This window comes from Zingiber officinale, chromosome 5B (assembly GCF_018446385.1).
Source record: "Zingiber officinale cultivar Zhangliang chromosome 5B, Zo_v1.1, whole genome shotgun sequence".
NCBI lineage: Eukaryota > Viridiplantae > Streptophyta > Magnoliopsida > Zingiberales > Zingiberaceae > Zingiber > Zingiber officinale.
This window is the reverse complement of record NC_055995.1, coordinates 97,456,788-97,469,853: the sequence shown is the minus strand read 5'-3', so window position 1 is coordinate 97,469,853 and position 13,066 is coordinate 97,456,788. Positions and strand designations below refer to the sequence as shown.

The window sequence follows — 13,066 nt, the reverse complement described above, 5'->3', positions numbered from 1 at the left end:
GAGAACCATACTTTTGATATGGATGAATGAAATATAATGGAATAAAAAACTGTATATTTTTTTTTTCGAACATATGTATCTTGGATTTGATATGCATAAATGAAAACGAACGGAATAATAAAAATTGTGAATAAAATGAAAAGTAATATAATGGAGTGAAATAGTTAGTGGCATGACTTTACAAAGAGGAAAAAATTGAACACCTAAGTTACGTTTAATTGGGTGTAATGTAATCGAGCTTGTAATATAATCAAATTTATAATGTAATCTTCATTATATTATTACGTTTGGTAATATAATATATGTAATCTTTGATTAGAAGGGTAATTATATTTTTTTTGTTTGGTATTTATTATTTTTTATAAGGAATGTAATTCATATTATTATAAAATGATAAAAATATCCTGTGACTTCTATCGACGGCCGCTGCACCTCTGTCGGAGCTTGCGGCCGTTGGCGGCCAACGATGGCTAGCGACCGATGGCGGTGATCGGCGGCGGTCGGCGACGGTCGGCGATGGGCGATCGGCGGCGGCGGCGGCGGTCGGTGGCCGACGGGCGGTCGGCGGGCGACGACTGACTAGGGGTATATTCGACATTCAAATTTTTGTTAAACAGTGACCTCGTAATGTAATCAAATTACATAGTATTTGCTTTGTAATCCAGATTACAAAATTTCACTACCTTTTGTAATCGAGATTACATTACATTATAAGTTTAAAGTTAAAACAAATAAAATAATCAGCCTTGTAATGTAATCCTGATTATATTACAAGACAGATTACACCCTACCAAATACAGTCTTATTATTTTCTCATTACATGTAAAAATAATATATTATAAACATATTTCCAAAGGTCAACCAGTTTCCATTACAAATTGATAGATCCATTCCAAATTGATAGAGTGAGGGCAATCTACCAATCTGGTATATGAAGTTCTTATTAATGCAAGATCTGAAGAAGAATTAAACCATATTAGATATATTGTATCTAAACATTCAAATTCCACCAAATTTGGTTAAATTTCTACTTGAAATCTTTCATAATAGGAAAAAATTAAATCCTTCATAATAGAAAATAAATTAATGAGCATCTATTATTCACGAAGAGCTTGATTATAAAACAACCAAAAGACAGCTTCATTTTTATTAACATCTAGCTAGGGATGTAAATGAACCAAACGATTCGCGAACTATTCGAAGCTCAATTCGGTAAAAAGTTCGTTCGAGTTTGTTCGTTTATCTTATCGAACTAAGTTCGAGCTCGATTTCGAGCTCTGCAATTTTATTGAGCCGAGCTCGAGCTTAAAAATATTCAGCTCGTGAGCTCGCGAACATGTTCGTTTATAAATTCACGAGCCAAAAAACAAGCCTTAAAATGAACCTTAAACCGAACAAAAAAACGAATTCTAAAACGAACCTTAAAATGAGCTTTAAAATGAGCAAAAAACGAACTCTAAACGAACCCGAACTCACTTAACGAGTTAAGCTTGTTAACTTTGATAATCAAGCTAATAACGAACCGAGCTTGAACTGTTCGCGAGCTTGATAACTCTAAAACGAGCCGAGCTTGAGTCTTGTGATAAAAGCTCGATTCGAGCTCGAGCCGAACTCGAGCCCGAATATAACTTAAATGAGCCGAGCTCGAGCCTAATACTGTTCGGCTCGTTTACATCCCTACATCCAGCCCAGCAAACTTTCCAAATATAACTAAGAACATAAACAAGTAGAACTCTATTGCATCTTATTACAAGGAGAAAACAACTACAGATGACAAATAAGTTCACCGTAGATATGCTCAGCTTCTTTCTGGTATGAATCTAATCAATGAAAAGGAAATGCTTGTCAAAAACAATATACATCAACATGCCTCCCACGGGGCAAAAGTATGGAAAAAAAAGCTAGCTGAGCATATCCAGATTTTACTAAACTATCATTGTAGATTCCTGCAGGTTGGACAATACCACTTTCCTTTAAATCTCGTTTCTGGAGTCAGCCCAACACATGAATAATGAAACCATTCACCTCCTTCACACTGTAAATGAGAATGAAAATGGAGGAATAAGATTAGATACATTTCAACATCCAAGAATCACCTAAAAGCCATTGACACTTTTAAAGAAATAAACATGTGCTACTTTTTATGCGCAGGTTGGAAATGACATAATAGAGCAGGGTACGTGATTAAGGGAAGATTTTCCATGCGGGAGAAGAAATGAAGCCAAGACAAACATTATCAAATACTGCTACTTAGATAATTTAACATGATTTTTTAAAAAAAAATGGATGTGAAACATAAATGGGAAAACTAACATTTAAAATTGTTACACAAGGTATTGCAATTAGGAAGAGAGGAATCCAAGGTTTATATAGCAACACAAACTAGGGGAAAACAGCATCAAGTGCAATGCACTTCATATAACAGAGTTGTATTGCAATACGAAGCAGAAAGTTGCAAGAAATACATCTTGCTAAAAACCGTTAACTTACATTTTCATTGTCACAGGCAATCATATCACCAAATGATACCTGAAAAGGAGATAAAGTTTATTCTTGCTACAACACAAAGGTAGACTATATATGAAAGAACAATGTAGCTATTCATGAACAGAAATTTAAATTATTACAAAGTTAATAACTGAACCTGATGGCAGACACAATACGTTGGCTCATTTGGATCAATAGGCTGATCCACATCAGAAGATGCTGAAATATTTTTCTTATGACTGCCTGGAGGAGGCATGAGTTCAATATCCATTTCTCGTTCTCTGTCCCAATCCCTTTCTCTAAACCTCTTTGGTTGAGGAGTTATATAACCCCCCCTGCGTTTATCATTATTCACTAAAGGAAGTGGAGGAAGAATAGCTGGTTCTTCAGGTGAAATCTTTCCTTCTGTAACACAACAATCAGAGAATTGATTATCTCATTAATACAGACAATTGTAAAACCTTAGCAACCACTAACCAAAGTATCGCTGTTATTTAGTCATTAATGAAAAAGATATAAATATCTGCTAGACTATAACTGTTGTAGGTATCACCAGACTCCAGGACAATTACATTAGCGAAATAATTGAAACCCGAAAGGACCCACCCAAAATTTCTATATTATGAAAATTTTGAAGTAAACCCTTGGTTAGGTGGATGCTGGAATGGAAGGACACTCATGTAGAATTGGAAAAAACTAGAGAACTACAAATTGAACATGATTACTGCCAAATAGAAACTTGCACCACCATGTTTCAAGTCTTCTGCAAACTGGCTCAAATCTTCATCAAGACGCTTCAAATGGCTCTCGATCTGCAGGAAATAACAATTCAATCAGGGACCTACATGTAAGTTAATATGAAAGAAAGCATAAAATAATAAGAAAGCAGTGTCATGCAAATTGTGAGGAAATTGATTTCCAAGTATGGAATACAATCTAAAAAGCAGATAATGCATCTTAATGGACTTGACAAGGAGGCACTACGAATAACAGAACATAATAAGGATTTAAATCAAAAATAGTTTAAAGGAGCATGCGTTTACACTATCCATTACAACCATGTGCACAGTCAAAGTTTACCTTCAACATTGAAAATTAATTGCTTTTTTTTGTTGAATATTTGCACTCTAAATCCACATGAACTTATATCAGGAAAAGGGAGGGTTTCTGTTTTTGAACAGTGAGGTAGTTAACAGTCTACAAGTTATTCTTCTAGAACTCATGGTCAACTCTTTCTTTGAATAGTCTAAAAAGTAGAATCCACTAAGAGCACAAAATGATGAATTTGACTAATAAGCACAATCATGCCTTGCTTTAGGAATTTCACTACAATAATAAATTTCATGGCAAGGTGAAAGGTAAGGCAAGCAAACAACTAGATCAAAGGTACCTAGGAAAGTTGTCTTATTTTTTCCTTCAACAGTGATTTTCACCATGATCTATGAAAGGTACCTAGCAAGCAATGATGGTTGATGAGTTTTGCCAAGACCAACAACTTCCATTAGCCAATACATTTAGTATCTTCTGCGGATGTACTTACTGTTTTCTGCCTAGTATCTTTTGTATACAAATGCAATCATGCATTTGTATTTCCCAGGCAGCGCATTAAAAATTGAAATGATGGCTTACTGCTAAAGAAAAATCAGTTTCCAATTTTAGTATTTCCACATTTGGAAAATTACATTGCAAGTAAAATGAGTAATGTTGACACTAGCAGTAATTTCTCCAGGTAGGTTGGCTAATGGAGTATCAAAGTAGGGATAGGATAGCAGAGAAGGGTTTATTCTCTGAAAAATGAAAACCGTTCATATTTACTCTTGTGATTGACTAAGTCATTTCAAAATAAGATCCATTTTTTAAAACAAAATGTAACAATCTAATCCTATAAAAACACATATAAAATCTAACATCTAGGAATTATCTTTGTCATTATAAACATGAATGTTGACATGCATTTTGAACCTCACAACGAAATTTACACACAAACTGATGTATTGTTTCTTTTAGTTGTGAGGATAAAATTGTGTAAGGTTCCTTCATTCTTCATCTAGAGTACATCATACTTGACTGATGAATGGTCTTTATGTGCTACCTTAGCATAACAAAACTCATTACCAGATCATATGCTTGTTGGGCGAGCAAGACCTTCTCTGTGCAAAGGCTCAATGCATTTTCCTGGCTTGCTTCAATCTCTTTTTTCATCTTCTCAAGTTCTGCTTCAAGATCTTCATGGCTTACCTTCTTTGAGATGTGAGAAGGAATGCCTAACCAATATCTTGTTTGTTCTTTAGTTTGGTTTATAATACCTAGATGGCAAGTAAGGGAAACAATCTTTAACTAAGACATCAAAGCAAGAAATGGAGAAGAACCTCATTAAAATAAGAGAGATAAATAAAATTGAGGAAAATACTTGGATATAACTGTCTTCCTACATCTAATGAACATCTCAAACCAGTCCCAGGTTATGTTTAAAATCAAAGGTAGACCTGTTGAATTAGCAGGAGAGAAAATGATACAAACATTCATCAGATCGTTGGAGCATGGTTCCTTAAGTAAGAAATCACCTAACAAACCCTGTAACATCCAGTTTAATGTATAACTATTCAGATCTGCAATGTTAAAAAAAAAAATCAATAGACAAATGTAAAAGGCCAACTTGCTGGTTGACAGGAACTCAAACAATAAAGAAAAGCTTTATGTGATTTAAAAGTGGAAATCACTTCATTGATCAGCAATTTGAAAAAGTGTAATCGCCCAAACTTCACACCTAGGCTTCTCTGATACTTTTGTATGCCTTCATTATCATCAGTAGCTAGAAAAAGTACAATTCAGTGTCCTAAAAATTTTCAAATATTTAACCCAGTAGAATAGTATAAGTAGTATTTCTTTTTCAAGACAAATTCAGACAACATAAAAAAAAGACTATATCAACTTGTGTTATTACTTAGAACTCATAAACATGCATGACAATTGATAGGTTGAACATGGATTTTAGAAAAGCTGCCTAGGCACAAGGCTTCTGCCAGGTTGATCTGACAAAGAAACAAATGGAAAACACATAAATATTTTTTGCTTAATTTTACTATGTAGCATATTAATCACAATATTAAGACCAAGTCAGAACTATCTATCTATCAATCTCCACAAACAATATGCAATTGAATAACCAGTCTTTACAGATTACACCTGAGTATATAGCTTGGTTTCATCGCAAGCAAAGTTGCCAATTATATTTCGGTCATAACAAATTGCTCCATTGTAGCTTAAAAAGGTCATAATAGTCATCCACTGACACATTTTTTTTTCCCTTTAGTCAATCTTTCATTATTTCTTGAGAAGCAAAATTTTGCTTATCGAAGATGCAATGTTACTGATTGAAGTTATCGTTGAGCTATGGTATGCGTAAATTCCTAATTAGTTGATTACTAATAGTTTTAGCTCCTCATGACAGTTCAGATGACATACACGAGATAAACCTAGATAATATATTTGCTCACTGATCACAAAATGACATTTCAGCCAAAAAAAAAGGAGGACAACTTTAATCCAATATGCATATCAAGCATCGAGCCCGATAATGTATGGCCATGATAAAAGGGTACTTTGGAAGATAAAACGCATACCATGAGCCCTCTCATCGAGCTCTCTCATGGTGGACAGCAGCCTCTGCAGCTCTGCCGCCAACGTACTCGAATCTTTATTTAAAAAGAAGAAAATAAAGGTCAAAAGCTCAATCTTTTAAGATCGAACGTAAACGAGAGCATTGAGCAGAGATTCGTTCGCCTACACTCCAAATAATCGTCGACGTAGACCCCCGTTCTTGCAATCGCCATCGTTCTTTCGAACTAGGGTTTCCCGTCTTCGCTGCTCGAGCGTAGCCAAGGCCTCAAGATCCGGCGTAATTTAGCAACGGTGCTTTGCGGACGGTTGGTCCGCTCCGCGAGCCGGTCGAACCATTTTTGGTTAGAAAATATTTTTTTTTGTATTTTTAAGAAACAAAAAATTTATATAAAAAGAATGAGAATTGTAGGAATTCATAGACGATAAGAAATTTAGAAAAAAAATGAAATAATATACGATATTAATAATTTAATTCTAATAATAATAATAAATATAAAAGGAAACTAGTAAGTTTCTTACAAAATTGATGGCATTTTCAATTTTTTGCACGATTTAAAAAATTTACCTTAAACCATTCAGGAATTAAGGAGATCTTCGATGATTGTAGTTTTCGAGGGGCTTTTTTGAAAATATGTGCCCTAGTTATAATCCCCAGGTCGGCATTGGCTTCTTTCCCCTTCCCGATTCCTCTCTCTCTGTCTCTGTTCCCTCTTCCTATATATCTCCCGATCTGCTCCTCTTCGTATAAAAGTCGATCTTGTTTGGATTTTCGCATATATATTGCGTTCCCGCTTGAATCCATCCGTCTTCGACCGCGCCTCGCCGGATTCACCTGGAATCTGCGGCAGCTCCTATATCTTCGTTGTCAGATCGGGTGAGATGATGAGATCTTTGCTTCTCCATCCTTCCCCGCTCCCTTTCTTCACGTGCTTTACTTCATCATCCTCGGTAATGCCCTGCTAAGTCGGTAGGTCTTGGTGATTTCTCATATACTTTCTCAGGTTCGCAGCGATTCGGCCTGTGACGAAGTCGGTGCGGAGATTAATTGATAGTCAGTTCTGTGTTTCAGTAGAAAAATTCGTCGAGAAAGAAAGTGAAAAAAAATCATGTCTATGGAGCAAATCATGTCATTTTGTCCGGTTTGTATATAAAAAAGAAGCACTTGGAGAGTTGTTGGATCAGGTTAAGGAGAAGGGGTAATATATATAGATATAGATATACTCGGAAGGAAATATCTTGATTGTTTCTGTATAAGTGGCACATGGCCGAACAGGGCCTAGAGGGGAGCCAACCTGTTGACCTCTCCAAACACCCTTCTGGCATCGTTCCGACACTTCAGTAAGTTCCTCTTCGCAGTATTTTTACTGTGTTATATTTGTAATACGTCTCTTTGACTCTGATGAGAGGTAAAGCGGCTATCTTGAGCATATTATTCCTTGTCACCATAATTAGTTATCTATGGTTTATTCCTTGAGTCTTCTTGTGAAATTCTCGTATTCCTGAGCTTTGTTATCGAACAACTTTTGAATGCTTACCGTTGCAAAGTCACCTGATATAATGCAACTCATCTCATGTGGGATTCTTGGACATCAGTTTGCTTATCCTTTCAAAACTTGTGTTGGCTGCAGTTAATCTGATTCCATGTACCTTTGATGCAAGTAAACTAATGTATTTGCCATTCGGGGGTAGTTGTCTCAGAAAGCCTATAAAAAGGATTCAATTATAGAACATTATGCACAATACAATCTGAGAAGAATCTCCTTCCTTGTCAATTAAATACTCATTTCTTAAATTTTTCCAAGTTTTAATGTCTTGTTAAACAAAAGTTGTCTTCAGATCCTCTTGTGTACTTCCACATCAAATGGAGGTAGAGTCACAGGTACAGGTTTGTAGCTGTCCTTCTTGCCGAGTAAATGGAGGTAGAGGCAGCTTGGTCACACGTGGTGGAACATAGATGTGTACTTTGAGCACAAGACATAGTGCTATTGTTCAATGCGGCTGGAGGAGGCACTGGCTCACAGGTGTCTCAGGGAAGAGAGCAGGAAGGCATCTTGTTGGCTAGTGACAGGAACAAGGAGAAAAAGGGAAAAAGAGCAGCGTTTGCTGCGTGTGTTACAAGTAAAGGAGAGAAGACATGGATGAGCGGGAAGGCGACTATCCTTCCTCCTAGGGGATATTTTTCTTTGAAAACTTTAATCCTAGAAAGGAGACTCTCTAACTTTGTAGAATTTGGAGGAAAAAATTGTACTATACTCATTAAGGAGATGACTATTACATAAGGATATATGGGCTCATTATAAAATCCTGTATCTAAAACTACTAATTGAGGACTAAATCCATTTAATGAATAATGCTATTAATGTAATATCATAACTACCTATATAACAAACCGCTCATGAGGCTTAATGTGTTCCTTTAAACTGATTTTTTATGAGGATCTTTTATGAGTCTTTATTGCTTTCTGGTTGTCGAGTTAAATGTGAATTTCTAGCCCCACATCCCGATATGATTTTATGGTGATTAGTTAACTTATCTTTATTTCATCTTTCTGTACCCTATATGAGTCAGAATTTGTGATCTTTCATTTGACCAGGAACATTGTTTCAACTGTTAATCTGGACTGCAAGTTGGATCTTAAAGCAATAGCTCTACAAGCTCGTAATGCAGAGTACAATCCAAAGGTATGATTTATTGTTAGAAAATGAATGCCATGTGTTGTTTTTCATGATCCTCTTATAGAATGGTCTACTTTGATAGGCTAATCATTTCTTTCTTTTTTTCTCATGGAACATTATTCTGAAGCTATCATTTCTAATTGTCACAAACATCTGAACTCTTCGTTAAACTATTTAGAACTTGGATTGATTGGGAATTCTAGGATTAACTGAACAATATACCGAGATGATCATATAAATTTTTAGTGATAAGCTGAACAATACCTTGCGAACAATTATGTACATATTGAGAACTAGGAGATTCTTATTACTTGCACCATGGTTTGAAGGAAAAAATTGTATTTCTCATTTATAGAATGAGAGTGTACTCTCTACAACAGGCCATATAAGTTAGCTTAATGGTTTTTCTATTCCTTTATGCAGCGTTTTGCTGCTGTTATTATGCGAATAAGAGAGCCAAAAACTACTGCATTGATATTTGCATCTGGAAAGATGGTAATTAATTCTTCTTTCATATTTTTGAAGTTCTAGATTCCCTTTTCTTGTACTAACTCAATATTATATTGTTTTTTTTAATGGAAAATATTTATGTTCTTGTTGTACTTCTGGGAAGTACTTTTTGCTGCTTTCAATTGCTGGTGTGATTTATTTTTGCAAAATCTCTCAAGTATAGCTGTGCACAGTTATCCCTTCCAGAGTTTCAATCTCTCTTAAATTAACAAATCTTCACAACACCCTTGTTTTCCAATTAGAGAAACTTAATGAAAATTCATCCAATTTTAATTGTTTAAGGTATGCTCAAAATATTTGATATAAAGGCATCCTTCCCTACAAAGAAGGAAGCCACTAGGGTAAGAAAGAGGTATGGAAAACTCTTATAAAATATTTTTCATCCCATCATTTTCCTTGTAGGGAAGGAAAGAGGAAGAGAAGCTTAAGTTTCTCAATTTTATTTGTCAAAAATATACAAAAAATCAATCAAAAATAGATTTGAGTTTTTATTTATTTAATTTTTAAAGTTGAATATGAGTTTCATTGCATGTGAAAGTGTGGTTTCCGCCGAACTTGGATGGAAGCAATATAATGGAAAAGTAAGGACTAGCCTTTTCCTTCCCTTCATCTTTCCTCCAAAAATAGAGGGAAAGTATTGCGTATGAAATCTTTTTGATACTTTGTTTTCTTTTAGGTTTCCTTCACTCGTAGGAAAATTACCAATATGAACTTCAGAGAGAAATTTGTGAGCTTCGGAACTTTTGCATACTTACCAATACACAACACACCTTGTTCTTGTATTTTCATTAATTCAGAATTATTAGTACCTTGATTGTTATCATGTAAGATATACAATGGTGACAAGTCGTGAATGCACTAGTTTGTTGTGTTTATTGATGCAAATGCAAAGTTACAATTCCATACAGTCAGCAGACAACTGATTGAACATCAGTAGTAAGCTTCTGATAAAACTCCAAGAGAACAAAATTTTTTGTTATACCAATGGCCAATCACTTCAGGAACATTAATCAGACAGTTAAATTCCCACATTTCATCTGAGGGATATCAAAGAGTTCATGGATAGGTATGCATTTTTAATTCAATATTAGAGCGACTGGTTGTAACTATAAGCATCCGCCTGTTCCAGACTGCTTGCTCATCGTGGCTGCATAGACTTCTCTTTGTTCATGTGCCAGGGTAGGTTGCTTGCTGCAGTTGCTCAGGTTGCCTACTCAGGCTGGAAACTCCCTTACAATGGCAGTTTTCCTGTGAACCAAAGATCATCATTGTCGTTGTCCACTAAAATCAAGCTAGGCCTAGGCTTCTGTCTGGAGTTTCCCTTGCAGTGGCACATGGGATATTCATCTTAAAGATAGCATTATCCTAACCTTGTTCTTTTTTAACATAATAATGTTACTGGGACTCAAAAAAGAGTAACTATACGTATGCTAGATTTGAGTCTTACACGTGATTTTTAAAAATGAGGACATGAGAACTCGTTAAAAAACAATCCAAATTTAGAAGACACAATTAATCTTAAAATTTTAAATACTAATATCAATCAAATATTATATATATATATAACCTAACTTATAATAAATAGTAATTATGACCCGATTATAACAGAGTATAACCAATTGCTTATAAGATATAATTTATAAGTTGTGAGTTTATAATTAGTTATATAAGCCATATATTATGAGTTATAGTTTATAGGTTAGATACTTATATAACGTATAGCTTATGTTAGGTGTATTATGTCCCCAATACCCCAACCCTAATCCCACCTTCCGATGCTTGTGCTCTCCCTTCCTCTCTTTTGACAAGAGCCACTCCCATCTCCTAGCAATGTGAGCACTGAACTCCACCACTGCAAGCTACACCACTAAACTCTGAAATCCTGTACTATACTCCCATCCTCGCCTCCACCGTGGATGACGCCATCGAACTTTACTTCCTCCTAGCACAATGCCAATCACAGGTAAGTAAGATACCTTCATTTCTTTCTTCTTCCTCTTGCTTCCACTGGCTGTCTGCTCAAACTCTTATTTCATATTTGTATGTGTTATGTTGATGTCTTGCACAGTATGCAAATGAACTTCTTTGTTGTTCTAGTCTTACCTTCCGTTTACAAAATTTTGACACTTAGGTTGTTTCTGACCCACTAACGTTCTAAATCTGCGTGGTAGGTATGTACTGGAGCAAAAAGCGAACAGCAATCAAAACTCGCGGCAAGAAAGGTCTGATCATTTCAGTTGTGAATGCATATAATCTTAAATGATCTATGACCAGTGCTTGCATAGTTGTTTAATTATTGCTTAGTATATATGTCTGCATTGGGACTTAAAAATATCTGACTTTGTTCGTTGGCTTTTCAGTATGCTAGAATAATTCAGAAGCTTGGTTTTCCTGCCAAGTTTAAGGTGTCCATCCTTTTTATTTTCTTTTTTGGGTACTTCCTTCGTGGTTATTTTGTTGTTCTTAATCATTGTGATATTCTAATGTCAAATATAGGATTTCAAGATTCAGAATATTGTGGGTTCATGTGATGTCAAATTCCCAATCAGGCTAGAAGGCCTAGCATATTCTCATGGTGCCTTTTGCAGTGTAAGTAAATGATTTTTCGGAGAGCTCATTAAGCTTAACTATGTCATATATTATAGGAAAGTATGCTGCAACTTTCTGTAGCCTTTCGCTAATGCATAGTTGCCTTCGATGACCCTCTGGTTCTTCTTGAAAACTCTTATGCATGTCTTTATAGTCGGAGATATATTTTCACTGACAAACCAGATGACACTTTGGAATCCTACACTGTTTTTTTCCTTCTTGTATTTACCTTTAACCTCAAAGCTTTCCTGGTGTTTTCAATATTCTTACTGCAATTGTTTCAAACAGTATGAACCAGAGCTCTTCCCTGGTCTGATCTACCGAATGAGGCAACCAAAGATTGTGCTACTGATTTTCGTATCTGGAAAAATTGTTATTACTGGAGCTAAGGTATCGATCAATCTCTACAACATACCGAGCTGATTTGGTTGGTACTAATGTGGTAGTCTATTCCAGGTGAGAGAAGAGACTTACACAGCATTCGAAAACATATATCCAGTTCTAACAGAGTTCAGGAAAAATCAACAATGGTAAGGATCTCGAAGTTGTTTCATTCTTCATTTACTATCTAACCACCTTATGTTCATTGGTAAACATGCTTTTGTTGAACAGAGGTAGATGCCCTCGGATCGGTGCTAATGCTATGACATGAAGAAAGACTTCAGGGCTCGCTGTTTACATGTACTTAATAGTATTCAAGATTTGTCTGGCATGATGTAAACTTAACGTTCTATGAGTAAGCAGCTTGTTCCAACTATGATATAAGAAGATTTTGCCTCGTATATTTTGTATGCTTTGAATTTTAAGAGCCGTTAATTTTCCCAACTAAGCCCCAAGACATTGGTAACAACTAATAATCACCAACCATTTTCCCAACTAAGCCCCAAGATTTGTCTGGCATGATGTAAACTTAATCTTTCTCTGTTTAAGGATTGTTACTGTTTCAAAAACTCTTTAAAAACCGGGCCGGATCTCCTGGTCCGCAATTTGTGGATCAGGGGATGGTCTATTCTATGAGGACCATTGATTTAGATGGAACTCGTCTTTAAGTTGGTAGGGTTTATCCAAATCAACGGTTTATAATAATGGATCATCCCTTGATCTGTAAATTGCGGATCAGAGGATATGTCCTCCTGAAATTTTACACTATAACGATGCTGTCCTTGGAATGTAATATGGATAAA

At 35.6% G+C, this 13,066-nt stretch overlaps 2 protein-coding genes across 2 annotated transcripts; one reads left to right on the top strand and one right to left on the bottom strand.

Moving 5' to 3' along the window:
• Positions 1–1,719: 1,719 nt before the first annotated feature.
• Positions 1,720–6,443, bottom strand: LOC121985129 (PHD finger protein ING2-like). The gene is made up of 7 exons (XM_042538413.1): positions 6,275–6,443; positions 6,111–6,182; positions 4,603–4,793; positions 3,236–3,299; positions 2,645–2,892; positions 2,491–2,529; positions 1,720–2,035 (listed from the first exon to the last, which is right to left on the bottom strand). Exons 1-7 carry the CDS (start codon positions 6,318–6,320, stop codon positions 1,934–1,936), a joined length of 762 nt encoding a protein of 253 aa, XP_042394347.1. The 5' UTR covers positions 6,321–6,443; the 3' UTR covers positions 1,720–1,933.
• Positions 6,444–6,782: 339 nt separating this feature from the next.
• On the top strand, positions 6,783–12,664 carry LOC121985128 (TATA-box-binding protein). Its single transcript, XM_042538412.1, has 10 exons — positions 6,783–6,982; positions 7,110–7,446; positions 8,702–8,789; positions 9,207–9,278; positions 11,465–11,515; positions 11,654–11,698; positions 11,790–11,882; positions 12,171–12,272; positions 12,339–12,412; positions 12,495–12,664. Coding segments are annotated over exons 2-10 (603 nt in total). The 5' UTR covers positions 6,783–6,982; positions 7,110–7,369; the 3' UTR covers positions 12,496–12,664.
• The last annotated feature ends 402 nt before the right edge of the window (positions 12,665–13,066 follow it).

Excerpts from the sequence above, each read along its gene's own strand:
- LOC121985129 (XM_042538413.1), bottom strand. The coding sequence starts at position 6,320 with ATGGCGATTGCAAGAACGGGGGTCTACGTCGACGATTATTTGGAGT. Across the intron at positions 2,893-3,235 it reads TGCAGAAGACTTGAAACATG|AAGGAAAGATTTCACCTGAA; the intron begins GTGGTGCAAGTT and ends GTTGTGTTACAG. Across the intron at positions 2,036-2,490 it reads TTGCCTGTGACAATGAAAAT|TGTGAAGGAGGTGAATGGTT; the intron begins GTAAGTTAACGG and ends TCTCATTTACAG.
- LOC121985128 (XM_042538412.1), top strand. The coding sequence starts at position 7,370 with ATGGCCGAACAGGGCCTAGAGGGGAGCCAACCTGTTGACCTCTCCAAA. Across the intron at positions 11,516-11,653 it reads CAAAACTCGCGGCAAGAAAG|TATGCTAGAATAATTCAGAA; the intron begins GTCTGATCATTT and ends TTGGCTTTTCAG. Across the intron at positions 12,273-12,338 it reads TTGTTATTACTGGAGCTAAG|GTGAGAGAAGAGACTTACAC; the intron begins GTATCGATCAAT and ends AGTCTATTCCAG.